Source organism: Thalassophryne amazonica, chromosome 14 (assembly GCF_902500255.1).
Source record: "Thalassophryne amazonica chromosome 14, fThaAma1.1, whole genome shotgun sequence".
Lineage (NCBI taxonomy): Eukaryota > Metazoa > Chordata > Actinopteri > Batrachoidiformes > Batrachoididae > Thalassophryne > Thalassophryne amazonica.
Genome location: NC_047116.1, coordinates 32,038,442 through 32,065,635, shown reverse-complemented (window position 1 = coordinate 32,065,635; position 27,194 = coordinate 32,038,442). Strand labels below are relative to the sequence as shown.

Here is a 27,194-nt window from a genome sequence, read left to right as displayed (position 1 = left end):
TCAGTTGGGATACTTTTCACACTTTTTTCCAGGTTTTAGCCAACTTTGGTGAGACCACTTTCTTAGTTTGTCCATCTAATACTGGGCTAGAGTCAGAGCAGGGGTACATGTGTAAGGCATTGCCTTTCATTGGCCTGTAGAGCCTTAGAGTGAAATAGACCGATTGATGTTATAGCATGAATTCTGGCTAAATCTCTGAAGATGGCTATTCAGAGTGTGTAATGCGTTTCAGTAGAAGCTTTGTCTCAAGCTTTTGTTATTACAACGATACCGCCTGAAAACAGTGTGTAGTTACACTGTTAATCGCAAAACATTATTAATCTACATGCATAATCAAAATCATTTCTCTACTACAAAAGTTACAACAATACTGTGCCAACATGCTGATAAAATGCCACTACTCCGTAATTACAGCATTACAACCAAAATATTAGACCATCTAAATGTGTGCTGCTGGAATGGTTTATGGTCGTGGAAACCTTGGATCTGAAACAGGTCTCTCGAGTCCAGGGGTGGTGAGGTGGGATTCAGAAGGTGTTGTGGAGGAAGAGAAGGAGATGGTGGAAGATGTTTCAGGTGGAAATAAAATCATTGTGGACTGCTGGTGCCCAGGGATGTCCTGTTGTTGCGGCAGTCGTAGTAGTTGTGGCTCCGTAGGTCTTTGTACAAACAAAGCGGTAAGACGGTCCTCTGTGGGTGCGTTCACATTAGCCAAGCTCGATAGAGAGTCTTTGGGCTCCTGAACAGTCCTCTCCAGTTTGTGGTTGTGGCCCTGAGTAGAAGAAGAGTAGATTCTATGAGGTCTGTCAATAAAGTATAGGTCCTTTTTATTTTTTTCAAAAACTATATGGATGGAGAGAGCATATCTCACCCATATTGGCCTCTCTTCATTGGCTTCCTGTTAATTCTAGAATAGAATTTAAAATTCTTCTTCTTACTTATAAGGTTTTGAATAATCAGGTCCCATCTTATCTTAGGGACCTCATAGTACCATATCACCCCAATAGAGCGCTTTGCTCTCAGACTGCAGGCTTACTTGTAGTTCCTAGGGTTTGTAAGAGTAGAATGGGAGGCAGAGCCTTCAGCTTTCAGGCTCCTCTCCTGTGGAACCAGCTCCCAATTCAGATGAGGGAGACAGACAGCCTCTCTACTTTTAAGATTAGGCTTAAAACTTTCCTTTTTGCTAAAGCTTATAGTTAGGGCTGGATCAGGTGACCCTGAACCATCCCTTAGTTATGCTGCTATAGACTTAGACTGCTGGGGGGTTCCCATGATGCACTGAGTGTTTCTTTCTCTTTTTGCTCTGTATGCACCACTCTGCATTTAATCATTAGTGATTGATCTCTGCTCCCCTCCACAGCATGTCTTTTTCCTGGTTCTCTCCCTCAGCCCCAACCAGTCCCAGCAGAAGACTGCCCCTCCCTGAGCCTGGTTCTGCTGGAAGTTTCTTCCTGTTAAAAGGGAGTTTTTCCTTCCCACTGTCGCCAAGTGCTTGCTCACAGGGGGTCGTTTTGACCGTTGGGGTTTTTACGTAATTATTGTATGGCCTTGCCTTACAATATAAAGCGCCTTGGGGCAACTGTTTGTTGTGATTTGGCGCTATATAAATAAAATTGATTGATTGATTGATTGATTTCATTCATATGTTTTTACGTCAGACATGCTTGAACCCTCGTGCGCATGCGTGAGTTTTTCCACGCCTGTCGGTGACGTCATTCGCCTGTGAGCACTCCTTGTGGGAGGAGTCGTCCAGCCCCTCGTCGGAATTCCTTTGTCTGAGAAGTTGCTGAGAGACTGGCACTTTGTTTGATCAAAATTTTTTCTAAACCTGTGAGACACATCGAAGCGGACACGGTTCGAAAAATTAAACTGGTTTTCGGTGAAAATTTTAACGGCTGATGAGAGATTTTGAGGTGATGCTGTTGCTTTAAGGACTTCCCACGGAGCGAGACGTCGTGCAGCACTCCCAGGCGCCGTCGTCAGCCTGTTTCAAGCTGAAAACCTCCACATTTCAGGCTCTATTGATCCAGGACGTCGTGAGAGAACAGAGAAGTTTCAGAAGAAGTCGGTTTCAGCATTTTATCCGGATATTCCACTGTTAAAGGAGATTTTTTTAATGAAAGACGTGCGGGCGAATTGCAGCGTCGGCTCGCAGCCGCCGCGACGCTCTGCCACAGGAAAAACACCTCTGTTGGAAGCCTTAAGGACAAGTTGGAACATGTCCAGCTGTTAAACAATTTCTCATATACTCACTCCACTGAAAGCCATCAAAAGCCGCCTGGATTTTACAAATGGTTATCAACACGGAGGTGTTTTTCCTGTGCCGCCGCACCGCACCGGCTGCGTCCCGAAGTGCAGTCCCGTCCGCACGTCTTTCATTAAAAAAAATCTTCAAAAATAGTTTTTGAAAAAAATAAAAAAGGACCTATACTTTATTGACAGACCTCGTAAATTGACAGTGGTGGTTTACATACACTCAGAATTGTCATGAATGTCTTGCCAATATTGGCCTTTCAATAATGCTTCAAACTGTTCTTTTTACTACAGAAGCACCCAGGTCAGCAAACACCTGGGTAGAAAAGTGTAGTTGCTACCCAGCGCGGGTCTATGGTGTGGTGGATGTGGCAACATGGCAGCAGCATATGCTCCTAGACTTAACCTGTTCTTTTTCTCGGACAGAATGGATGTTCAATGTTTGTCTGTAATAAGAAAGGTGCACAAGTTTTAAATTAGTGGATGAAAAATACACATTCAGATTTAGTTGCTCGGCTGTCCCTCAGTAAATCTCAAACTTGACCAGATGCTTGTGGCGTCAACAAGCTTCTGTCAGGAATATGGTCAGATTTTAACCACTTTTCTTGTCAGTTTATTTTCATTTTTCTGGTACAGACCAAGGTTTTCAGCACATTCTAGTTACTTGGGAAGAACATTTCAAAAGTTTAATATTAGCCTGCTTTATCCATTCCACAAACAGCTTTCATGTGTGTTTGGGAACATGGTCATGCTGCAATACTCAACTGTGTCCAAGTTTCAACCCTTGAACTGATAGTTTAAGGTTTTGCTAAAGAATTATGAGGTTGTCCTCCACAATTATTCAATCCATTTTGTGCAATGCACCAGTTGAACTGACAGCAAAACAGTTCCACATCATAACAACCACCGAGCTTAACAGTTAGAACAGTGTTCTGCCCAGACTGAAATGGGCAACAAGGATCACAAGCTGTCTTCCAAACAGGTATTTTAGGTATTCAACACTTATCCATGAGGGTCTGTTTCTTCATTTATCAGCCAAAGATCCTCTCGATGTATATCATAGAGCATGTAGGAGCCTAGCTATGGACTTCTCTAAGGGCCCCTTCACACATAACATGATTGAGGCAGAATGGTGGACGAAGGAGGAATTACATGCCGCTCCAGAAAAATCAGAGCCACTTGAAACACCTCGTACACCTGTCGCAACAACCATTTGCGCACACCAGCGGCCGAAAGACAGTGAGTGCCCATTTGATCCCCCTCTTTGCAGCTGTCGGCCAAATTCCAGGTGCCACTCATGAACATCCAACACCACTTGCTGGGCACTTAGAAAAGGTGGGGCTGTTTGCGCTCCCAGCATGAGAGTAGAGAGCAGATGACCACATTCGAGCTGTCTGTGAAAATTGTCTAAGTGTCTCATGAGTGTGGTGTTGCCAACACACATGGGTCTGACTGTGCCAAACTCCCCCCCCCACACACACACCAGGGTGTCACTCCCCCAGGGTGTCACCCCCCGCAACACATGGAGTGGGGTGCATGTGTATCGTGCACCCCGCAACACGTGGCCAGTGTGTGTGTGTGTCGCACACTTGCATGACATGCTGATATTTATGTACAGACAAGATCGCATGGGGACCGATGAGCCACATCTGAGCGCACACAGCACAGCAAGGCACCTCTCAGCTGATCACTGCCCAGCCACTCGCTGACAGCTGGAAATGATGGCTCAGTGCACACGACGTGCTAAATTAACAACACAGAGAACACAGCCAGGACAAGTATATAAATAAATACTACAATAACCACATACATAATTACATAACAAATAAATAATCACAGAACACACAGAAACAGAGAGTGACACTTTGTTCTGTGGGCTGAAGGAACAGGTGGGCATGTCTGCAAAAAACAGCAGCTGTTGAGATCTCTGGACCCGTAAGTCACAGCTGGAGAACACGTACCATGTTTTGACGGACATGACCTTACAACTCTACACCGTGAGCTGCGTGCATGTGCTTGCTGTCCTCACATGGAAATACATAAAAACATATATCGCCTTTGCAACGGGCTGGAACAAGCGTACAGAGCAAACATCAGCAGGCTCTGCCAGGTGAAAAGGACCGTCAGATCATGTGTACAATCAGCTAGTGATCTGAATGTCATGCCACCCATGTGAGCTATGGTCCACATGATGCGGTGTCTGTCCTTTGGTGCACCGCTCACCGGACATGTGGGGCCGACTGGACATGCGCGCAGGGCCGGTTGTACACAGGGAGCCAGCAGATGTGGACATAATAGGTGTGCACTGCTTCATTCATGTCATTTCATGACTGGACATCTATGACCATGGGTCATCTACAGAGGAACAGAAGGATCATACTTGTATTGTCCACTCGATAAGAGGAATTAAATGTTAGAAATTGCTGTGTTTTTATGGTGTGTGTGTTTTTTTTTTATCCACAGCAGCGGCATGATTTGGTGCCACATGTTCCAGTTGCTCACACCGCATTTTCATTGTGCATGAAACAGTCGCTGCTGTATCATGCATGGCACACCTGTTAGACCGTGTTTCCCTCCTTACAGCAAGTGGAATATTTTGCGGTTCCCCATTTTGTTTTTTGGATTTTCGGCCAGTTCCTGCTTCTTTCGCCCAACTTCGTTTTATGTGTGAAGGGGCCCTAAGATATGTCACGAATGTCGAAAACAAAATCTATTCAGGATTACATTTTTCTTGTAGCAGCGTAGTTTCTATATGCACAAACACAGTGCTGTCAGCGATTAAGGACAGCATTTAAAATGTGAAAAGTAGTCAATTTATGTTGCTCAATATGCCCCTACAAAGAATAGGGGCATATTCTGCCCCTATAAAGAATAGGGGCATATTCTGGTGTTACATCAGGAAGGGCATCCTACAGCAGCTGATAGGGTTTTATAACATTTCCAACTGAAGACAGATCGCAAAGGCAGAAAACGAATGTGGAAAATATAATTGATAGTTGCATCAAAAATGTCTTGCAAATTAAAAAAAAAACACTCTCATACACAGGAGGATAAACAAATATAACTTGCAGCACATACAAAAATTTAATTTGATAACGTGACTATGGCAAATTCACACAATGCGCCCAAACACCGAAATGCCTCGCAAAGCTCAGCAAAACAACAGAAGTACTAATTGCAGAAAAAGAGCAACTTTTTGTGTTGTTTGTACTTCTGCTATGTTGTGGAACTTCGCAAAGCATTTCTGTGTCCGTGTGTGATCTGTACTGTATATTTGCAGCAGACACATTAGCCCATTTAATTGTAACATGTGTTGTAGGTTATATTTATGGTAGCTATGCTTGCAAGCATTTTTTTCCATTTGTTGCAAAAACCTGTTGCTGAATTAATGCAGGTGTTTCTGCATTTGCTGACGTTATGGCCCCTTCACACATAGTGTGAAGTTTGGATGGCGTTTGGACGAAAATGGCCAAACAGTTTGAAATTAGTGCACCACGAAACATCGCGCCGACAGGCAGGCGTGCACGAACCCAGTGCGAGAGTCCGTGCACGCGCTGGTGTCTTTTGGGCAGGAACACACAGTGCCAGCTGTGGCACATTGCGCCGCTTATGTGGGGGGGATCATACGACCCACTGGATGCGAACCTGCGCCGTCCAAAAACTCTGATTACCAGTCAGCAACTTTACGACTGAGCTATGGAGCTGTTCTTTGAAAGAGCAGGAATCTGCTTCATATCAGGAAGGACATGGAAGTATCAAAAAAAAAAAAAAAATTAATTACACACACCATATAAAAACACCGCATTTATCAAGTAAGCAATACAAATATGATCCGTTCCTCTGTAGATGACCCAAGGTCACTGACATACAGTGATGAATGAGAAGCAGGACACTCATCTTATTCATGTCCACATCTGCTAGCGCGTCTCCAACCGGCCGCGCACATCTGTCTTTTGGACGACGCAGCGCAGGACACCGCGTCATGTGGAACAGAGCTCATGTGGATGACGTAACAGTGAGATCGCCTGCTGCGTGTTCTGATCTGATGGTCCCTTTCAACCTGGGAGCAGCCTGTCCATGTGCACACCGTGCGCATGCTCGCTTGCTGCAGCACGTCACCACAGTGATATGTTTTTATTTATGTCCACTTGATAACAGCAAACAGACACACACGCATCAAAGTGGGCAGTTGTTTGTGCATGTCTGTCCAAACACAGTACGTAGTGTCCAGCTGGACTGTCCAGATCCACAGTGACTTCAGTGGGAGGACACACCTCCTGTCAGTTCTCAGCACACACACCAAAGCCACAAATTTCACTGCGAGAATGAAAGTGATTGTCTGCAGTCTGTTATTGTGCCAAGAGTGCGACTGGCCACACATACTTTCAAAGTGCCATGCGAGCGGTGTTAGATGTTCGTGCGTGTCACCTAGAATTTGGCCGACAACTGCTGCGAGAGGGTGCAATGGATTTGCACAGCGCACACTCTGTCTCTGAGGCCCCTGTGTGCACAAATAGTTGTAGCAACAGGGGTACGAGGTGTTGGAGGCAGGGATGACATTACACGCTTTGCACATGATTCCTACGTCATGCGCACTAAGTGTGCACTTCGCACTATGTGTGAAGGGGCCCTTACTAATGTTGTCTGAATTTGGAAATGTTACAGCCCCTTTTGGCCACCGTGGATTCCAGCAAAAACTTACCCCAAATTAGCATGCAGAGCCATTAATATACTGTATGAGGTTTGGATTACCCAAGCCTGATTTGGAGACAAATCCAAGTGATGAAAACATCCAATAATAATAGTTGCGTGAAGGTGGCAGAAGCAAAGCGGAGCCTGCAGCAGACGAGTATGTGACAATGCGTCAGATAACGAAGCCTGCCTTGTGGTCTTCATTAACATGATTAGTGATTTTGCTTTAATGTGACCGGTGATTATAACGGTCAGCTAATGACAGCGGTTTGCCCAGCCTCCCTGCTCTGTCCAAACAAATGTAACGCTTCACGCTGACATGCATCAATAAATCCATCTCTAGTAAATGAAGTGAAAGCCTCCTTACTTGTGTCCCTTTATGGCTGAACAAATGGCTTGCAGTCAGAGTAACCGGTTGAACGCTCACAGCAGGTCTGTGATAATCTGGACTGGCAGTCACAGTGCTGTAGGCCGGAGGTCCGAGGGTTGGCTGTCTTTGCAGCAACTGCAGGATACTATGAATATCTGACATCAGCTGAGATTCCAGCCTCAAAAAGAACAGCAAAAACAAACAAACAAACAAAAAACAAAACAGTCAGAGTGAGTGAGGGAGGCAGATGGATCGTAGTACAATTCTGGCAGATATGATCATTTAATGGGTGAAACAGATCCGGTTGTGCTTTACAAAGCAGTACATGGAGCTTGTGCTTCTCCGCAGTGTGCAGATTAAACGACGGAAACACTTTGTGCTTGTGGAGCAGCCCAAAAGAAGCTGCTCGTACTGTGGAGCGATAATGAACTTATGGTGTGGGAGGTGCGAATTTAGTGTTTATTGTGGAAATTGTTGTCACACTTGCTTGGTCAATCTAATTATGGCTATATTTCATCCAAAGTCTATATCTGGCACACTAGGGTAAACAGGCTAATGCTGGATGACCCTCTAATTACCTGCACCCGCATTTATTGTGCACGTACACACACACACACACACACACACACACACACACACACACACACACACACACACACACACACACACACACACACACACACACACACACACACACACACACACACACACACACACACACACACAGCATCACATTTGTAATGTTTATGCTTTGCAGCTCAACGAGGCAGCATTTGGTTATTAATGAGGGCTGAAATTAAAAGGGGTCTTATTGTACAACTTTTCCGCAAGCTAGCCATTTCTCTGTTTCTTTCTGTCTGGAGCCCTTTGGAGGCTGGCGGGGTGAGGGGTTCTCCCCTCCTCTGTAGATCAAGCAGCTCATTGAACATGCCTAAAATGCTGACAGAAGTTCATGTGTAAGCGTTTGTTACATATGTCACAAAAATCTAAAGTCAGTTGTTTCAGGCCACATTTTTCTTGTATCATAATTAAACGTGCACAGTCGTAGGATTATGGGACTTTGGCGATATTTAACATGAAACTTCTATACAGCATGTACTGTATGTGTAAAATAAAGACTGGGTTTGCAGAGAATGTCCCTTTTAATCAACACTCAATGGTGGCCCTGGTGGCCATCAAACCTAGGCTAGGCAACCAAACTAGGGATATACCACAATACCACTTTTCTGACAGCAGAACGTTTGGTATGATACCCAAACCCATCCAATACAGTTTTCCCACCTAATCTGCTATTAAATACATTAATCTGGATGCACGTTGCTAACCTAGCCATCAAACAAAACATCAGCTCAAAACTGTGAAACAAATAATCTACTTTCACACAGCTCACAACATGACTCAGATGTTCAACAGGTAGAGCAAGTTTTTTTAAGAGTCTGATATTTCATCCAGTCAATTTGGCCAATATCAGACCAACACCAGTCTGATATTGGTCAACCTCCTCCACCAAACGTAGCCTTTGGAAATGAAAGAGAGAAGCTCATTCCAAGCTAGAAGTTACCTCAAATCTATGTCTCCTCTTAAATTCCATCATGCAGGTGATGATAAGATTATTCTTGGCAACAAACCCACACATGTCCAGCAGGTGGCAGATAAAGTACAGGTAAGTTAAACTACACCTACTCCTAATTTCCATCACCAATCCAGCAGAAGGCAACCATCTAGCAGGTGGCACAGTGATTCAGGGACCCTGATGTTGTGTGTTTATGTGATAATTCCCGCTTTTCATTTGTGGATTTATTTGTTGTGTTTTCATCAGAACACAGGAGACGATGACAATCAAAAGGTACGTATGTCTGAACTTTAGATTAGCAGCACAGAGTGTACCTTAAAAATCTAATTTTTGGTGTTTCAGTTGCTTTGGACATGTTTAGCTAAATGATTTAGATTAAGAGTAGTTGTGTTCAAAAGTTATAAATAACTACACGCCGCCTTCCAATCTGAGTCAGACAAAAGCTTTTGCCATCTAAGTTGCTTTTTTCTTTTTAGCGGTGTGAAGTGAAGTGCGACAGGACACTGCAACTAAAGTGTAGCTTGTGGGTGGTGACAACTTAAAATTATCCTTCATTTGTAAGTTAACAACAATAAAAAAATCCTCATAATGACAGTATAATGTGCAAAAATAATCAAGCAGTGGCGGCACTGGTGGAAAGCTAAATGCATGTTACATAAGCTTTTACACAAGCAGTTCTATTGAGCTGATGAATCAAAGTTAACCGAATTTTTTCTTTGTTGCATGCTCTTCTAATGAGGAGACTACAAGATGAAAGCACTGTTTTTGAGTAACTGCTGATTGTGTTAAACTGGAGGTGATGTACTTTATTCATTCACTTTGTTTTACAGAGTATACGTGCCGATTCTTTTGTCAAAGCCAAGGAAATATTCTTAAAAATGATTTGGGCCAATGAAAACTTAAAAAAGTGTTAAATGTTTCAAACTCTCTCAGTTCTTCAGAGGGCACTGTCCTACACCTGCCAGGCTTAGTGGTTTAATAAATGTTCAGGCAGGGTTCAATACACAGGTTGGCAGGCCGAGATAAACAACAGGAGCCAAAGCATGAGGCAGAGACAGAGTCAAACACAGGAAGACAGGTCAAAAACACCAGCAGGCTCAACAAGGAAATTAAAATGTTCAGAGGAAGCAAGCACGAAAGTGACTCGAGGCTCAACAATCACGCAACCAGACAGGGTGAACGGTGTGACCTAAATAGAGAGAGTGATTAGAAGGAAATGCAAGACAGGTGTGTGTGGAAGGATCTGGAAAAGGGCGTGGCAAGCAGGAAAGAGGACAGGAAGGGGACGCCCATCACCAAGCATTAGACAGTCCCTCCACCAAAGCCCCAAGCAAACATGACAGTGACAGAAAACCATCAGATACAAAATAAAGGAAAAACAAAAACACACTCCTAATTTTTTCCTCATTCTACAGCGCAACTGCTGTTTTTTTAAAATCTAAAGAAATGTCATTAGTCCACTCTTAGAATATTTGATAATAATGATGAACTAATTATAACCCTTATTGAATGCTTTTAGAATGAAAAAGAACATAATCATACAGAACAATTGCTGTTTTTTTTTTTAAAAGGAGTTTTAATGTGAATTATAGAACATATGCAGATGATTAAATGACAACGTTGGTATTTTTGAAGCTCGGCTCTTTGATCAACAGTGAATTTTTCAAATACTCATTACACTTATGATTTGTGAGATGCACAATATGGGAAAGTGGAGCCATCTGAACCTGGACCTCAACTATATCAGAATACTGACCTCAGGAAGAAATTTTTAATTTTCCATTTTTTCATGTATTTCAGTGAAACTACACTGGAACCCATTTCCTAATCTCTTCAAGAGAAAGTAATCTGCAAGGCTCTTAGGCATAATTTGCAAGGCTCTTCGGCAGCTGAGGCATCAGCTTGGAGCCACACTCTAAATCTAAAAGCATGCTGTGCCCTTCCAGAAGTAACAATCAGTTTCAGAGTGCAACATTTTCTGAGTTTGTTCACCTTCTGATACTGCATAGAACACACATACATGATGATGAAAATGAAACAGCGTGTGGCCACTAAAACAGACACACAACAACAACAACAACAACTGATGCACACCCTATGCCCTCTGCATGCTAAGACATTAATAAGTTTATATTACGAATACTTATTGACACTGTTAGGTTCTTTTATGTGGTGAGTGGTCTTGAAAATAATTGGACAGGAAACAGACTTCAGAGTTTAGATGTTGTATTGAAAGGTGCCTACACTAATTACAGAGTCATCTAGCAGCGCTGGGGTCTTCGAACAGACCACATGCAACGCCTGAACAAAGAGCCCACATTTTCTTCCTATGCTAACTTTTATTCCTGAGTCTAGGCCTGCCCCATGTGGGCGGTCCTTAGCCTGTCGTGAATCAGTGGCTATGTGATTGGCTGCAAAGTGAAGTGAGGTAGGCGGGTATAAGTGGGTGTTGTGCTCATGTTGTGTTCATTTTATAGTGTGTTTGTATGTCGATCCCAAACAACAAATCAGAGTGTTCCATCATGCTGTCCAAATAGATGCGAATACTTTGGTTTTATCAATTATAAAAAGATCAGATAGTTTAATCAAATAGACAGCTATAAAAAGATCACATAGTCGTGCCAAATACAAGGACATTTTGGATGCACGTCGGCCATTTTGAAAAGCAGTTAGGTTCAAATCATGTAGTTACAAGGACATTTTGGATGTGTGTCAGCCATTTTGTGGTATGCATCATGGAACACTCTAACAACACCAATACATTCAGTGATCTTTGAGGGATCACACAGACTACATTTGAATACAATGTAGGAGGCAAAAAGCAGAACACATGATCTGTAGGGTGACCCAACATTCAGTCGTCATTTAGTAGTAGGCAAACAGTACCCGGCTGATCTGTGCTTGGTAAGTGAAGAAGAACTTCCTGGAGAGAAGCTAGCAGACATACATGAAAATATTAGCGAAGTCCGAAAGGCGTCAGGAATTGTTTAAAAAAAGTCTGGACACGTTAGTGGCAGTGGCATATTTTTCTACATGCCTGAACTGGTGCCCTACTACTTCCTTGCATACTTCCAGTACATACTACAGTAGAATGGACTAACCAATGTTAAGTACATACTAAGTAATCGGATGCAGGGATACTCGAGTATGATTTATTTATTTATTTATTTACTATATATGACTTAGTCGTGAAGTCACTCATAACAATCGATCACAGATATTTCACTGATCAATATGAGCTTTTAAAATCTGTACCAATGTAAGTTTTCGAGATATTCTAGTAAACGTGCTGTTTGGGCTATGCTTCACCTTCACCTTTGATTAACCTGTTCCAAAAATTAATCATCTGAAGACACAAACCCAAGTAACATTCCCACTGAGTTTGGTGAAAATCTCTCCAGCTGTTTAGTAGAGGTGGGGATACCGGGAATTTTGGTATTGATCCGATACCAAGTAAATACAGGCCCAGTATCGCCGATATCGATACCGATACTGATACTTTTTCATATTTAAGCTTCATAGATCCAAAGGATACAAAAGACCTAGGATAGAATTTTGCCAAACATTGTGTGTGTCAACAAAATACTTTATTATCACAGTCAACATTTTGTTTAAAAAATATCACTCAACACAACTTAAAAAAAATCTCCTGAGGTAGACGGCTGACTCGATGAGAGTGCTGAGTGGGCGGGCCAGGTTGAGCCTACCTGCATGGCTGTTGTCTAGCACCGCTGAGCCACGTGATGGCGCAACAACAAAAGACCAGAGGGGGGAGGGTGCCTCGCTCTGTGTTGTGTGACACAGCGCAGCGCTGCTGTTACAGACAGAGAGTAGACTTTGATGAATCTGTGTAAACAGCAGTCAGTGGGTGTGGGAGAGAAAAAAAGCTTGAGTATCGATCTTTTTACATGAGGATTGTTCAATATCAATGCCAGCGTTGGTATCGATATTACTGATATTAGGATCGATCCGCCCACCTCTACTGTTTAGTAGTTATTTTGTTCACATGCACGCATGCACACAAACACACACATGAGCGAATACAAAAAGTGAAAAAATAAAGAGTGGAGTGGATCTTTTATATGTTTTATATGAAATAATTTGTGTGCGTGTGTGTGTGCATGTGTGTGTGGGGGGGGGGGGAGGGGGGGGGGGGGGTCAGTCTCCCATTTTTGGGAGACTGACCTTCACCGTGCAGTTTATCTCCAAAATGGGAGGTTGACCTTGACCGTCCAGTTTATCCCCAAAATGGGAGGTTGACCTTGACCGTCCAGTTTATCCCAAAATGCTAAAACATCAGCAATATGAAAAACAAATACTGATTGTAGTTTTCCACTGAGACAAACTGAATTTTAATGCACAGACATAAGAAAAGACACCACAGGTCAACGGCTGAAAACTAAAAAGGTCACGTGTGATGTTGAATGAGCCTCAGCCCTGCGTGCGTTTACTTGCGTACCTGTTTAAGTGGCGTTGGAGCTGGCCGAGGCGCTGCTCTACCTCGCCGTACGTCATGTCACTGGCAGAGTTCTCCTCCTCTCTCAGCTCCTGGAACTGTGCTGACTCATCCAGGTACTCTGATGGCTTCTTACAGCTCCATTTATCACCACACAGATCTGGAAACCAACGTGCACGCTTATACTTCCTCACATGTGGGTCACAGCTATGTCATCGTCAAGCACACACACACACACACACACACACACACACACACACACACACACACACACACACACACACACACACACACACACACACACACACACACACACACACACACACACACACAAAAACCTCCTCTAAAATAGAAGGCAATTAATCTCTACGAGCGCATAGGCTCTCCTTTGTAATCTATCAGGCCTTTTTATACTCAGAGACTTGTGCCATTGTTTAGTCATGGCAAACTCACCCTGTGGTTATCTCTGCTGGTCACCTGTTAGCAATCAGCACCCCGTACAGCGATACACGTTTGAGCCTCTTTTGTCACTTTAAGCAGTTAGTTGGCACTTTGATTGCAGTGTGTGCAAGGCGGTTTTGTGTTCTCCACCGCGCCCGCACCACAAAAAGTGCTTACCTTTGCCCCCAAGAGGCTGTATTTTCAATACCGTTCCAAGACTGGAGCTCAACAACAGATTGAATCTGTCACTCAGGTTGTTCTACCTTAATATCCTCAAAAGCCTTTCGTATCATGGTTGGCCTTGAGTGCGATGTAGGGATTTGCCAATAAAAAGCAGAATTTCCTCAAAAAAAAAAAAAAAAAAAAAAAAAAAAAATTGCTAAATTTATTAGTACTGTAACTTTTCTTTTTTCAAGTTACATGCAAAAAATTTTATACCAATACCCATATTTCTCTGGACCTCCTTTGAATAAAACATAATAATATTAATTTTACATGTAATTTGAGAAACTCTATCTTTGTGTATTACTAGGGGAGCTACGACCACTACCTTTGCACCCTCCAGGACTAAACCAAACCAACTTTTTTAGTTTCCTTAGGTGATCCCAAAACACAATCAGGATGTTCCCAAAAATAAAAACTGGCCTCAAGCCAGTTATCCAAGATGGAGTCCAAGATGATTCAATGGGAAAGTCACAGCAAACTCATTTGTGCCTAAACTAAATTCATTCATGGGTTTAAGATTCACAATGGCGTCCAAAATGGCCACCAATAGACCCTTATCATTGAATCTCTGTGATATTTCAATCAATCAATCAATCAATTTTATTTATATAGCGCCAAATCACAACAAACAGTTGCCCCAAGGCGCTTTATATTTAAGTTGTTTATATGTTGTTTAAAGGTGTTTTAGTGAACAACCCCATTTTGGTGGCCATCTTGGATGCCATCTGGGATAACTGGCTTGAGGCCAGTTTTTATCTTTGGGAACATGTTGATTGTGTTTTGGGGTGATCTAAGGAACCTAAAAAAGTTGGTTTGGTTTAGTCCTAGCGGGGGGGGGGGTGCAAAGGTAGTGGTCGTACATCCCCTAGTATATGTTTGTGCCACTACTCCTGTGAGGTGTTTGGGCAAATTTCCACCAAGCTTACTCCACTCTGGAGGGATTGATTACCTCAAAGTCTACAATTTGATCTGCTGGGAGTCCCAACCCAGTAGAAATCAGCACACAGGGTTAGTGGTGAGATTGGCACTCCTACCACTGTCAAAAAAAAAAAAAAAAAAATCTCACTCGAATTACAACTATGTAAGGCTGGCGGATGGTGCCATGCCACATGTATCATCCCATATGGTTTGGGAAATATTTAGCAATGGTCAGGTGATGCATCATGGCTCCTCGACCTGACTGCAATGAGATTCTTGTTGTTGTGTTCACCCACTGCACGTGGCAGCATCAGCCAATCCTTTGACCTATTTTCCTGTGGTAAAGGGATGACTATGATGCAGGGAGAATTGGATGATGTTCATCATGATGCTTGGCATTAGACTACTGATGTGATGAAATGAAACCTGCAACAGTGTTTTGTGTATTTTTTTGTGTAGGAGAGAGTATATCTCACCCATATTGGCCTCTCTTCATTGGCTTCCTGTTAATTCTAGAATAGAATTTAAAATTTTTCTTCTTACTTATAAGGTTTTGAATAATCAGGTCCCTTCTTTATCTTAGGGACCTCATAGTACCATATCACCCCAATAGAGCGCTTCGCTCTCAGACTGCAGGTTTACTTGTAGTTCCTAGGGTTTGTAAGAGTAGAATGGGAGGCAGAGCCTTCAGCTTTCAGGCTCCTCTCCTGTGGAACCAGCTCCCAATTCAGATCAGGGAGACAGACACCCTCTCTACTTTTAGGATTAGGCTTAAGACTTTCCTTTTTGCTAAAGCTTATAGTTAGGGCTGGATCAGGTGACCCTGAACCATCCCTTAGTTATGCTGCTATAGACTTAGACTGCTGGGGGGTTCCCATAATGCACTGAGTGTTTCTTTCTCTTTTTGCTCTGTATGCACCACTCTGCATTTAATCATTAGTGATTGATCTCTGCTCCTCTCCACAGCATGTCTTTTTCCTGGTTCTCTCCCTCAGCCCCAACCAGTCCCAGCAGAAGACTGCCCCTCCCTGAGCCTGGTTCTGCTGGAGGTTTCTTCCTGTTAAAAGGGAGTTTTTCCTTCCCACTGTCGCCAAGTGCTTGCTCACAGGGGGTCGTTTTGACCATTGGGGTTTTTACGTAATTATTGTATGGCCTTGCCTTACAATATAAAGCGCCTTGGGGCAACTGTTTGTTGTGATTTGGCGCTATATAAATAAAATTGATTGATTGATTGATTGATTGTATTATTCTCCCATTTTTTCATCTGTATAATTTGGAATGGTTACTTGAGCTTGGTGTCAATTTAAATTTTTTCAACCTGCATGGAATTTAGGAGGCTTTCCAGAGGAGACTTAAAACACCTGACCTTAGGGAACCGAAACACCCTTTGTCTGGAAATCTGTTGCTTGATGGATGCTGCCACTCAGTGGGCTGGGCTGACTGGCAGGCAAATAATAGAAACAATTTAGTTGTAATATTTACTCAATTTAAAAATAGAACACAGGAGGGGAAGGAGAGAAGGGAGGCATTGGGAGAGAGGGAAGTGTAAAAGTGTGGAGATGAGAGTCGGAACTTAGAATGTTGGCATTATGACTGGTTAAAGGGGGGTGGGGGGCAGCTGATGTGATGGAGAGGAAAAAGGTAGACAAGACCTGCTCTGCTGCAGGGCTTCGAGGTAGCGGCACTGACAAAAAAGACAGGCGGCAGATTAGAAGTTTGCAGAGCTGAAGATGCTGCAATTTTTCTTTGGAGTGAAGATGATAGACGGGATTAGGATTGACCATTTTAGAAGGAAATGCGGGTACGAGGAGGAAAAGTGAGAAAAGCAAACATGAGGTGGTTCATATATATGCAGATAAGGAATGCAGGGTTCACTTGGAGAAAGGTGCTGAGGTTAGAGGCAGGAAGATAAGCGGAAGGCGAAAGAGATGTATGGATGTGGTGAGGTGGACGTGGACACTCTGCTGTGGTGACCCCTAATGGCTGAAAGGAGTAAGTTCCAGATAGACAGGCTGAGGCCTGTTGGTGCTGGTGCTTATCTGCAGATTCTGTAGCCTAAAGAAGATGAGGGTCTACAACTTCCCCTGGACAGGAGGCCAGTTTGAAACAGGTTACTTCCCCAGCCAAGGCCCGTACCTGATTACAGCTGGGTGGATTGAGAAAATGCAGATTAAAGATCCTGGTGGTGGGCAAAGTTCTGCTAATCCGCTAACCGCTAATTATTAAAGCTAACGTTTTCCTTAGCAGATTATCTTTTCAGATACTATGAAAACCATCATCGGACCAATTAGCTTCTGATAAATTTAGTTCCAATAATTTATAGACCACTAACATATTTTTGCGAGCATAGTGAATAAAGCTTTGCAGTTAAAAACATTTGTGAAGTCTGAAAGCAAAGATTTTAGTGCCTATCTGCTACATGTTTTATAGGTTGAAGAGGAAGAGAGAATACAAATCATTGTATTCTGTTTTTATTTACATTTTACACAACGTCCCAACTTCATTGCAATTGGGGTTGTACAAGCAAAAAGGAAAATATAATGCAATGCTAAAATACACTCGGCTGTATGAGCATAAAAATAGGAAACAATGTGACCTTTTGACCTCTTAAAATAGGTCCAGGTTAATCTTCTTTGAAGTTGTCCAAGGTCTGTGTCCCAAAAATGTTCCCTGTAAATTTGAAGACCCTGGCAGTAATAGGAGCACAGACAGACGGACAGGTGCAAAGTCTTCGCAATACCTGTTGGCCATATTTTGAGCTCGGGTAATACATATAAATGGATAGAAAACATTTTTCTGCTCGTAATAATAACAAAGTTTATCTCTATTCAGTGCATGAGCATTGGAATACAAAGTACAAGCTGATGACATGCACACAGACACACATCTCAGATACTTAATTTGGCAACTGTGTGTGCAAAACTAACATTTGACGTGTTTTGTGATGATGTGGGGGACAGCAGCATTAATATGCTGCCCACTGTTTCACAGCTGATCCAGGTGTGCAGCTGTCATCTGAATCTCTTGTTCCATATAATGCCTGGGGAAGGATGTCTCACATCCATTAATACCAGTCAAATCACATTCCCAGGGTGCAAACAGTGACATCATGAACTTCTTGGCATCACAACATCACTGTATCAAGATGCACAGGAAAATTAATTCTGGATGTTGGCAGAAATATTTGTTTGAAAGCCACGTATAACCTTCAAGCTATAACCAGCCACATGCCCAAGGAAGCATTCTGATGCAAATTTAAGTTCATTTAAATGTAAATTGTTGCAGTAATCAGATAAAGCACATTTTTAAATTTTGGTGGACTTTGACATGCAAATTTGCTCGGCTGGTCTGTTACAAGCCATCTGTTGAAGCAACAGTATCCCAAATACCTAGAGAAAAGCTGTCTCGCGAGCTAGCACATGACATGAGTATAAACTGTTCCAAAAACAGATTGATATAACTTACAGTGAATTATAAAACAAGAGTGGACAGTAAAAATTAATTCCCTTCAGATCTGTCACCTTTTAATCCAGATGGTCACATCTTAGCTAGCAAGCTAGCTAATGTGGCCCAATACGCTATGTCTCAAAGATTGGCTGCTTTGCATGTAGCTTATTAGCTGGTTTAAAATGAACATATGTTAATCAGTATATTTTTGTTGGGTAATGCTGCGTTTACGCATAACACCGACAAGTCACGAATGCCACGACGTACACATTCTTGGCCGTTGATCACGAAGGTGATGATTCGGGGCAGAGGCGTCAGGTGTCCTCAGGAACTGCTGCAACCTGTTACCACATGTTACCATTAATGGCACGTGTTGCTGGAGAATTATCAGGAACCATTACACACGGTCAAGAATAATGTTCCGCGTTGTTGCGCGCTATTGCGCGTAACAGCGCATCGTTAAGTTCTGTCACGTTGTGAACGAGGTGAATTGTCTCCACACACACACCCATATTCATCCAACCGAATTCAAATCACTCCAGTTTTTCAGAAGAACTTTGTGACTGCATGCATAGTTGGGCTCTGTGCCATTGAGTGGTGCAGAGAGGAGGAGGAGGACAGAGCCAGATGTGTGGCTTCATGCGGGTCTTGTCTCTGTCAGGGCTTGAGTTTTGTTCTTTTGTGTTATCGGGTTTTTGGTTTATTTATTCTTTTGTTGGAATTTTTCTGCTTGGGTCTGTCTGTCTCTGTTTCTCTTATTGGTTCTGGGTAATGGGTGTTTCTCTTTCGCTCTCTGGCCACGCCCTGCTTCTGGTGCTTTCCATGTGCACCTGTTCCTGATTTGCTGATTGCCACCTGGGGTTTTATAAGCTCACTGGGTGGTATTGTTCTCCGCCAGTTTGTCGTGTCTTGTGCCTGCATTCCAGCTCTGTACCTGTGTTCTTGTTCCTGCCTGCCTCATAGTGTGTAACTGACCTCCTGCCTGTTGTTTTGACCACGCCATTTTGCCTGATGATTTCTGTACTGCTGCTTTTGTTGGACTGCCTGCTCGTGTACCGACCTCTGCATTTTCCTTTAGTAAAGACCACTAACAAATAGAGCTGTCTGCCGGAGCTGTGCATTTGTGTCCTACCATCCCTGTGCATCCCGCCTGTCAGTCTCGCGCGTTTTCCCAAACATCAGGCACGTGCAGCAGGTGGAACACCTGCAGGAGCGCGCTGAAGAGCACTGGAATGAGACTTTTAGCCGACTTGGTGTCAGCAATCAAATTGAATGTGGTGCAGCAGGGTTTAATTGTGCGCGCGCTTCTTCCTCCGCCGGACTGGAGGAGGTGCAGAGATGTCTGGCTGCACGTGAGTCTCCTCTCGCTCCTCTGGTTCCTCTGGCTCAGACTCATTCTCCTGCTCATCGGTTACAACAGCAGGTGGAACACCTGCAGGAGCGTCCTGAGGAGCTTCAGCAGGAACTGTGGAATGACACTTGGCTGACTTCGCATCACTGTTCCTCTTCAGCAAGCTGCATCAAACTGAATGCTGTGGAGCCGAGTTTAATTATGCGCATGTGACAGAAAACTGATTCGTCGTGGCGCGCAGTGAAATGTGATGCCGTGTTACAAGTCGTGTCAAAACTTGACAGTTTCCGTATAACTTCGTAATAACAGGAACCACTACGAACGTTGTCACGTTCTATTAAGGATCACTACTCATCAAGACGGATCAACATGCTCAGTCGTGACCTCCACGATGTGAGACAAAATGAGGGTGGTGTGTGACATTCGTGGAAGATTTTTTTGACAGGCAAAAACATGCTCCACGAATATCAAGAATATCATGCACCAACACGCACTATTAAGAAACCTATTCAGATGCCTTAAGTCACATTAAGAATGTCAGGAATGTGTCACGAATGACAGAAAAATGATATTCGGAACGCGTCTTGCTTATGTGTAAACGCACCTTAATATTACCTGTCTCTCAGTTTATAGTGTTAGTAAGTAATTAACTTTTGGGGCTCTGGCATATTTGAAAAAGATGGTTAGCACTATGCTAACAGTGCAATGGTAACAATGAAAGGTTTCATCCAGTCTTGTAGATAACATTAATTCAGCTAATGCCTAGTGCAACTACACCCTAATTTTGACGATAACCAGAGCGATAAATAAATGATGCATATAGTTGCTTCAGGCATTGGCTAGAAGGCCAATTCATGTACATTACTAACAAATACAAACGCAGGTTCCTTAGTGGGATAAGGAGCCTATATGTGAACCTGGGTTTGATTCCCTGTCACACCACCTGTCAATGTCTTTAGAAAAGAAATTTCATCTGCATTGTCCCAGTTCACCCCGCTGTAAATTGATATGAGCCTTAGTTGGGAAAACAACTTGCATCAAGGAGGAGTCATAGGTTGTTTTACCCTCAGTGGCAAGGAAGAACATCTCTTGATTTATTCCTGGATGGGATGGTGGATGCTGAGATGACTGAACAGAGCCAGTATTGATTTGCACCATTTCTGACAGAGGCTACACATGGTTGGTGCCGGAAGCTTATGCCAGTCAAGATCTTGCTCTTCTGCTTTCTCCTTTTGTCCTTTGTGTTGTTCATCCACATGTTTTCGAAGACTTCCTCTCCTGTGTGGATCATTGCTTGCTAACTGGCTCCATCCCTCACTTGTATTTCCCAGGTCCTCCAGTCAGTGGAGCAGGTTTTGAATTTGTGCTTCAGGTGGTCCTTGTAGCATTTTTTCTGCCCTCCTCTGGATCAGTTTCCTTCACTCAACTGGGAGTAGACAATCTGCTTTGAATGTCAGGTGTCATTGATCCTAATAACGTGACCCAACCACCGAAGATGGTTCTTGATGATGACACACTCAATGCTTTGGAGCTTGGCTTCAACCTGGACGCTAATGTTGGTATGGTAGTCTTCCCACCGGATGCAGAGGATACCCCTCAAGCAGCATCTTCAGGTGGCAGCGGCAGGTAGTCCAGGTTTCAGAACCGTACAACAGGGTTGACATGGCAACAGCTTTGTCGATAAGGATTTCCGTTTTGCCTCAAAGGCCTCTGTTGTTGAAAACATGGGTGCAGCGCTGGCTGAAGGCAGTTCCTGCACACTTGAGTCAGTGTTGGATCTTGTCATTGATGTCGACGTTTGAAGACGCATCGTTACCCAGGAATGGAAAGTGGATCATGTCCTCAAGGACAAGTTTCACGGCAGGAAGTGCTAGACTGACCATGTTGGGTGGAGGCTGATATGGGATGTGTGTCTTCTTCAGGTTGATAAGAAGGCCAAGCTTGGTGTAGGCTTCATCAAAGGATACAAGGATTTTCTGAAGACCTTCTTCCCTAAAGGATGACACCATGCTATTGTCGGCATACTGAAAGTCCAGGAGCAAAGTCGTGGTGATTATTAGAATTTCTTCATGCCATGCCTGAGTATTATTTCTGCATTTCAACTTTCATGGCGGGCAGCACGGTGGCTTGGTGGTTAGCACTGTTGCCTCACAGCGAGAAGGTCACGGGTTCAATTCCCGTGGACTTTCTGTGTGGAGTTTGCATGTTCTCCCCGTGTTTGCGTGGGTTTCCTCCGGGTGCTCCGGTTTCCTCCCACATCCAAAGACATGCAGGTTAGGTGGATTGGAATCTTTGAAATTGTCCATAGGTGTGTGTGTGTGTGTGTGTCTGTGTTTGTTTGTCTGTTTGTGGCCCTGCGACAGACTGGTGTCCTGTCCTGGGTGCACCCCGCCTTGTGCCCTATGACTGCTGGGATAGGCTCCAGCCTCCTGCAACCCTTAATTGGACTAAGCGGTAGAAGATGAATGAATGAATGAACTTTCATGGCCAGTTTCACATGGCAATTTTTGTTCTGTACTCGAGTGCACTTGCATCATCATACCTGTGATGATGCCTAGACTTGTATTGAGTTGTTCATTCATATTAAATTTCTGTTAACATTAGGGGCCCTGAGCTCAATCTCACCATATCTACATTCTGGGATTGTTAGTAAAATATAGGGCTACATCATGGCACTCAGGTTAGCATCTGGTCTGGTAATTGCTGCTGTGAAATATTGTTCCTTTGAACTGTATGTTTGATTTATTTATTTTTGCTCTGTCTCTTTATCTGAGGTCCCGTCGTTGAAGATACTGTGGGATCTATGTTGCTGATTGCTTACTGTAAGTTGAAAGGAGGCGCTCATCAATAAAACCATCTGCTGCTTGGTTGCAATGAAAATCTGCACTGTCTTGACCCTTGATGGCACATTGTTGCCCTGATTTAAACCTTGTACTACTGGGGTGCTAATAGGAAAAGCTTTTAAAGAGTTTCTACCAAAAACACTGATGACAGTGCACCCACAGTTACAAAGTAAAATAAGATGTGTACCTTCAAATGAGGAACTTCTCTCCGAGCCCTCGCTGACCTGGATCTGTCTGATGAGATCTGACTTCAGGACTGGGGCATCGGGCGAGGAGCGACCCAAGTCCACAGAACGTCTCTTTAGGCAGGGGTTTCGTTGCCGCTCCTTCCGTAAGTGTCTAACCACCTCCTTATTTCCCCCTGGAGAATGCAAACAAAATGCATCTGCGGGTTACCACTGTTCTGCAAAGAGCAGTTGTCTTTATTAACAATCTTTTGAGTTTCTATTTACCATTTGGTGCATTTGGTGTGAATGATATTCTTCTCTTCATGCCATTGGCGCCTTCACCATCTGAATCACAGTCATGAGAACTGGAGGGCTGCAACAATGCGAGTGAATCACAAAAACAAAAAATGAGTGCAGATGAATTGTGAATCACTGTAACAACAAAGTTTCAAACCACAAGGCTGATAATGTACAGATCATCCCATAATGATCATCCCACCATGGCAGACTCGTCTCTGAGGTTGAACGTCAGCTCCAAGTTGTTGAAGAAATAGTCGGCAAACTCTGGGTACATGTCTAATACCTCCATTAAATCTTCTCTCTGAATGGTGCTCAGATCACAGTAACTCAGTGCGCGCACATCAGCGTTGGACTTTCCAGGCTTGGTAAAAAGATGGATCATTTCTCCAAAAATGTCATTTTTTCCTGGACATAAAACATGCACACGCACAATTATAACAAAAATCAACTTAACCTATGATAAAGCTGCAAGTCCAACACAGGGAAAAAAAAAGCCACTTATTTGCTACATTGGAATACTCATACTAGCTTAATATATAGCAGGGAAAACCACTACATCACAATGTTTTTGGTATGTGAATGCTCAGTCTGCATTTAGACATCATTGAATGGTACCCGGATAATCTACTACAACCCCAAATCCAATGAAGTTGGGACGTTGTGTAAAGTGTAAATAAAGTCAGCAACACTCAAGTATCCTTCTTAATAAAGGTGGCAAGACAACAGGATCAGGAGCACAGATGTGTTTCGACTTGGTCTTCCTCAGTGTGTGAGGCCATTCAGGAAATGACGTCTTTTATGATAACACCAATCATAAACAGGTGTAGAACTCCACAAGACATGCCAATGCAGACACTAATAATAAACCAAACATTCAGCTGAGCCTTTTGGGGATGCTCCTTTTATACCCAATCATGACACTCACAATTAGTGTCCTCAGTTCCCAAACGCTTATTGAGTGTTGTTAGAAGGAAAGGTGATGTAACACAGTGGTAAACATACCACTGTCCCAGCTTTTTTGAAACGTGTTGCAGGCATCCATTTCAAAATGAGCAAATATTTGCACAAACACAATAAAGTTTATCAGTTTGAACATTAAATATTTTGTCTTTGTGGTGTATTCAAATGAATATAGGTTGAAGAGGATTTGCAAATCCTTGTATTCTGTTTTTATTTACATTTTACACAACGTCCCAACTTCAATGGAATTGAGGTTGTACATCCATAGTGTGCAAATGGACTACACTATGCTAATCCAAGGTACAACTGGAACCTGGTAACTGAAGAAGAACTTGCAATGTTAAAGTGCACATTTATTAAGTATCAGGAATCATTTACAAAAGATATCAATATTTACGCCATATGTGTGTATGATCAAATGTGTCATCAGTAAATAATCTTGGTCAAACGACAGTTAAGATGGCGACGATGTAGTATGCCTGATTTGCGTCCATGCTACTCACTTGCTTACTTCTAGTACATAGGAGAGTTGGATAGTAGGTTCCTAACCAAAGTTAGCACGCACTGAGTATTTGGATGTAGGGCCAGTGCTGACTTATATAACTCTTCCTCCTGTTCTCATTAAACAACACCATGTTGGGTGTATTTGTTTTTGTGGAATATGAAAAACATACTGCTTTTTTTGTAGCCTGCTCATCAGTTCTCTTTCTGTCTTTGATCTATTATTAATGCCGAGGAATAACTGGCAACTGAAAGAAGCTTTGATGTGAGTGAGAAGAGGCTTTGGCTGTGACTGGCAAACTTTGTTATGTGTTGCAAAGGGAGGATTTGATCTGATAATGACCATCGTATTGTGAAGCCCAGTCAGAACACATCTGGGAAGTCATCAAGTCGAAAGCAGGTTTAGTTTTCAAGCTTCAGAGTAAAATATTTTCTTTTGATTTGGAAAAGGTTGTGAGGGCTTCTGAAAGGCCATCATAAAAATGGCTTTGTTGGCCCCAGGGTTCCTTAAATGTCAACCCTGCAGGCAGGGGTTCAGGAAAAACAGATATGTTGGTTAACAGTGCGACTCTCCCAGCATGCATTGGACAAATTTCAACCAGAGGCGACAGCATCACACAGAGTGGTATATCTCTCCCCGCTTAAATAGCTATTAGCATTAGCTTGCATTAGATGGTGGTGTACGAGACAAATTGCTCATGTGGTACAATGAGATTGGGGCTACAGAACGGCAGATCATTAAAAGAGAAAAATATCTTCATTAGACTCCTTTGGTAAAATCAGCCTCAGAGTCCGTTTTGATTTTTCAAGTCAAATTGCACATTCAGTTGCACACATTGTAACATGTTGTAGAAACACCCAGCCTGTACCAGTTAAGTCTGTTTATTCATTTATTTTGTGGATCACGATTTAAGGTGATGTTACCAGTTTTTTTTTTTTTTTTTTTTTTTTTAAAACATGATTATAACTTTCTTAATTGCTCACAGTATTCCACAGCACTACTTTTCAGGTCCGGAATGGACATCCGATTTTTTATTTTAGTTATTTATATTTAGTTTGGACTAAAACTATGCACATTCTGTCATCAAGAACTGACAGTGGGAGACTACCTTATTCCTACAGTCAGCCCTAACCCTACAGTCACATTAGCTACAAAACAGGGTGACATGCAGTTGGAGTTTGTCGCTTGATTGGTGTTTCTACTGCATGACCAGCTTGTGGTTACATGGTGGAATGACGGAAAAACCCGACACTCTCACTATGAGTTTTTACTTCACGCTTAAGTGTTTAACGGAACCAATGTCCGCATGATTTGTTTCAGTCCAGCATGTTTGACAGTAGCGTTCCAGTATTGCTAGTTAACATGCTAACATCTCTGTAGGATGTCTTGTAAATCACTTCAGAGGTGCTGTCTCATTGCAAAAACAGCTTGTTTCTTGCCAACCTTTACAAAGCAAATTAGAAAAAACTGCCAAACATAAATAAACATAGATTTATAAAGAATACAGCTGTTTCGGCAGTCACCTGTCACATTGCTCAGCATTAGCATAAAACAGACTTCTCGTCTATTTTGGCCCCACCTAGCTCTTGTCACTGCAAAACCCCGACTCTGACTAAAAATGAATGGCAAGTCTTCACTTTGCTTCTGTTGCTTGTTGCTTATGTGAGAGTCTTGGAAATTTCTTGACTCTTGGAAAAGAAACTATGTCACCATTGTTCAAGTCAGGTGGTACTGTACATCAACCACAGGGGACATCTGTACCAAAAAACAAAACAAAAACAAAAAACAAACAAACAACAACAACAAAAAAAAAAACCTGCATCTGTGAATTTAACATTAGAGCCATAAAAAAAAGCTTTTAATTACGTGAAACATTATTTTCCCTTAAACTGTTGGATAATCATGCTGCCTCAATGATCCAGTTAGCCAAGAGCCTAGCTCAGCAGTCACTGGGCGTGAGGCAGGGTACACCCTGGACAGGACGCCAGTGTGTCGCCAGGCCACACAAATAAATACATTCACACCCACAACTACGGTCAATTTAAAGTTTTCCAGTTTACCTAACCTGCATGTCTGTGGATGTGGATGTGGGAGGAATCCAGTGCACCCAGATGGAACCCACGCAAACACGGGGAGAACATGCAAACGCCACACAGAAACACCCCAGGTGGGAATCAAACTCACGACCTTCTTTCTGTGAGGCAACAGTGCTAACCACTAAGCCGCTGTGCTGCCCAAGCTGCCATAATGCCCGTTTAAATCAAAGAGAGTTGAGCAGTTGGTAACATGCAAGTTTTTGGAAACAAATGGAAATAAAATGGTGTTGATAAAGCAGTGTTTGTATGAAATCTAAAATCTGTGATTTGTGAGATTAATGAGTTCTTCCTGTATTTCTTAATAACGGCTTTTACGTGATGCAGCTTTATTTTGCAAAGCTCAGACCTCATTCTGTCAGGCGTAGCTTTGGAGAGAATTCATCTCATGAATTGTGGCATATTTAATCCAGACTTGTCCTGTAGCACCTGCTTGAGACTCACACATGAAGAAAAGGATAATTACTCTAATAACAGCAATAAGTACTCGGCATCAACATACTGCAGCGTTCCTTGGTGCCGTTTTTGTAAGAGTGATTTTGCAGCTTTAACTCATTTTCCTCGCTTTGTCAAAAAGCAGCAGCCGTTTCACTGTGCCATTTA

General features: G+C 42.9%; 1 protein-coding gene across 1 annotated transcript in view; it reads right to left on the bottom strand.

Annotated features, from left to right (window-relative positions):
* Positions 1–206: 206 nt before the first annotated feature.
* LOC117524703 (potassium voltage-gated channel subfamily H member 7-like) overlaps positions 207–27,194 on the bottom strand; it is a 136,717-nt gene continuing 109,729 nt past the window's right edge. The window contains exons 11-16 of the mRNA XM_034186519.1: positions 23,236–23,441; positions 23,022–23,109; positions 22,757–22,930; positions 13,348–13,504; positions 7,313–7,493; positions 207–772 (exon numbers count right to left, since the gene is read on the bottom strand). Coding sequence (XP_034042410.1) covers positions 464–772; positions 7,313–7,493; positions 13,348–13,504; positions 22,757–22,930; positions 23,022–23,109; positions 23,236–23,441 — 1,115 coding nt within the window. The 3' untranslated portion in view covers positions 207–463. The remainder of the gene's footprint in view (positions 773–7,312; positions 7,494–13,347; positions 13,505–22,756; positions 22,931–23,021; positions 23,110–23,235; positions 23,442–27,194) is intronic.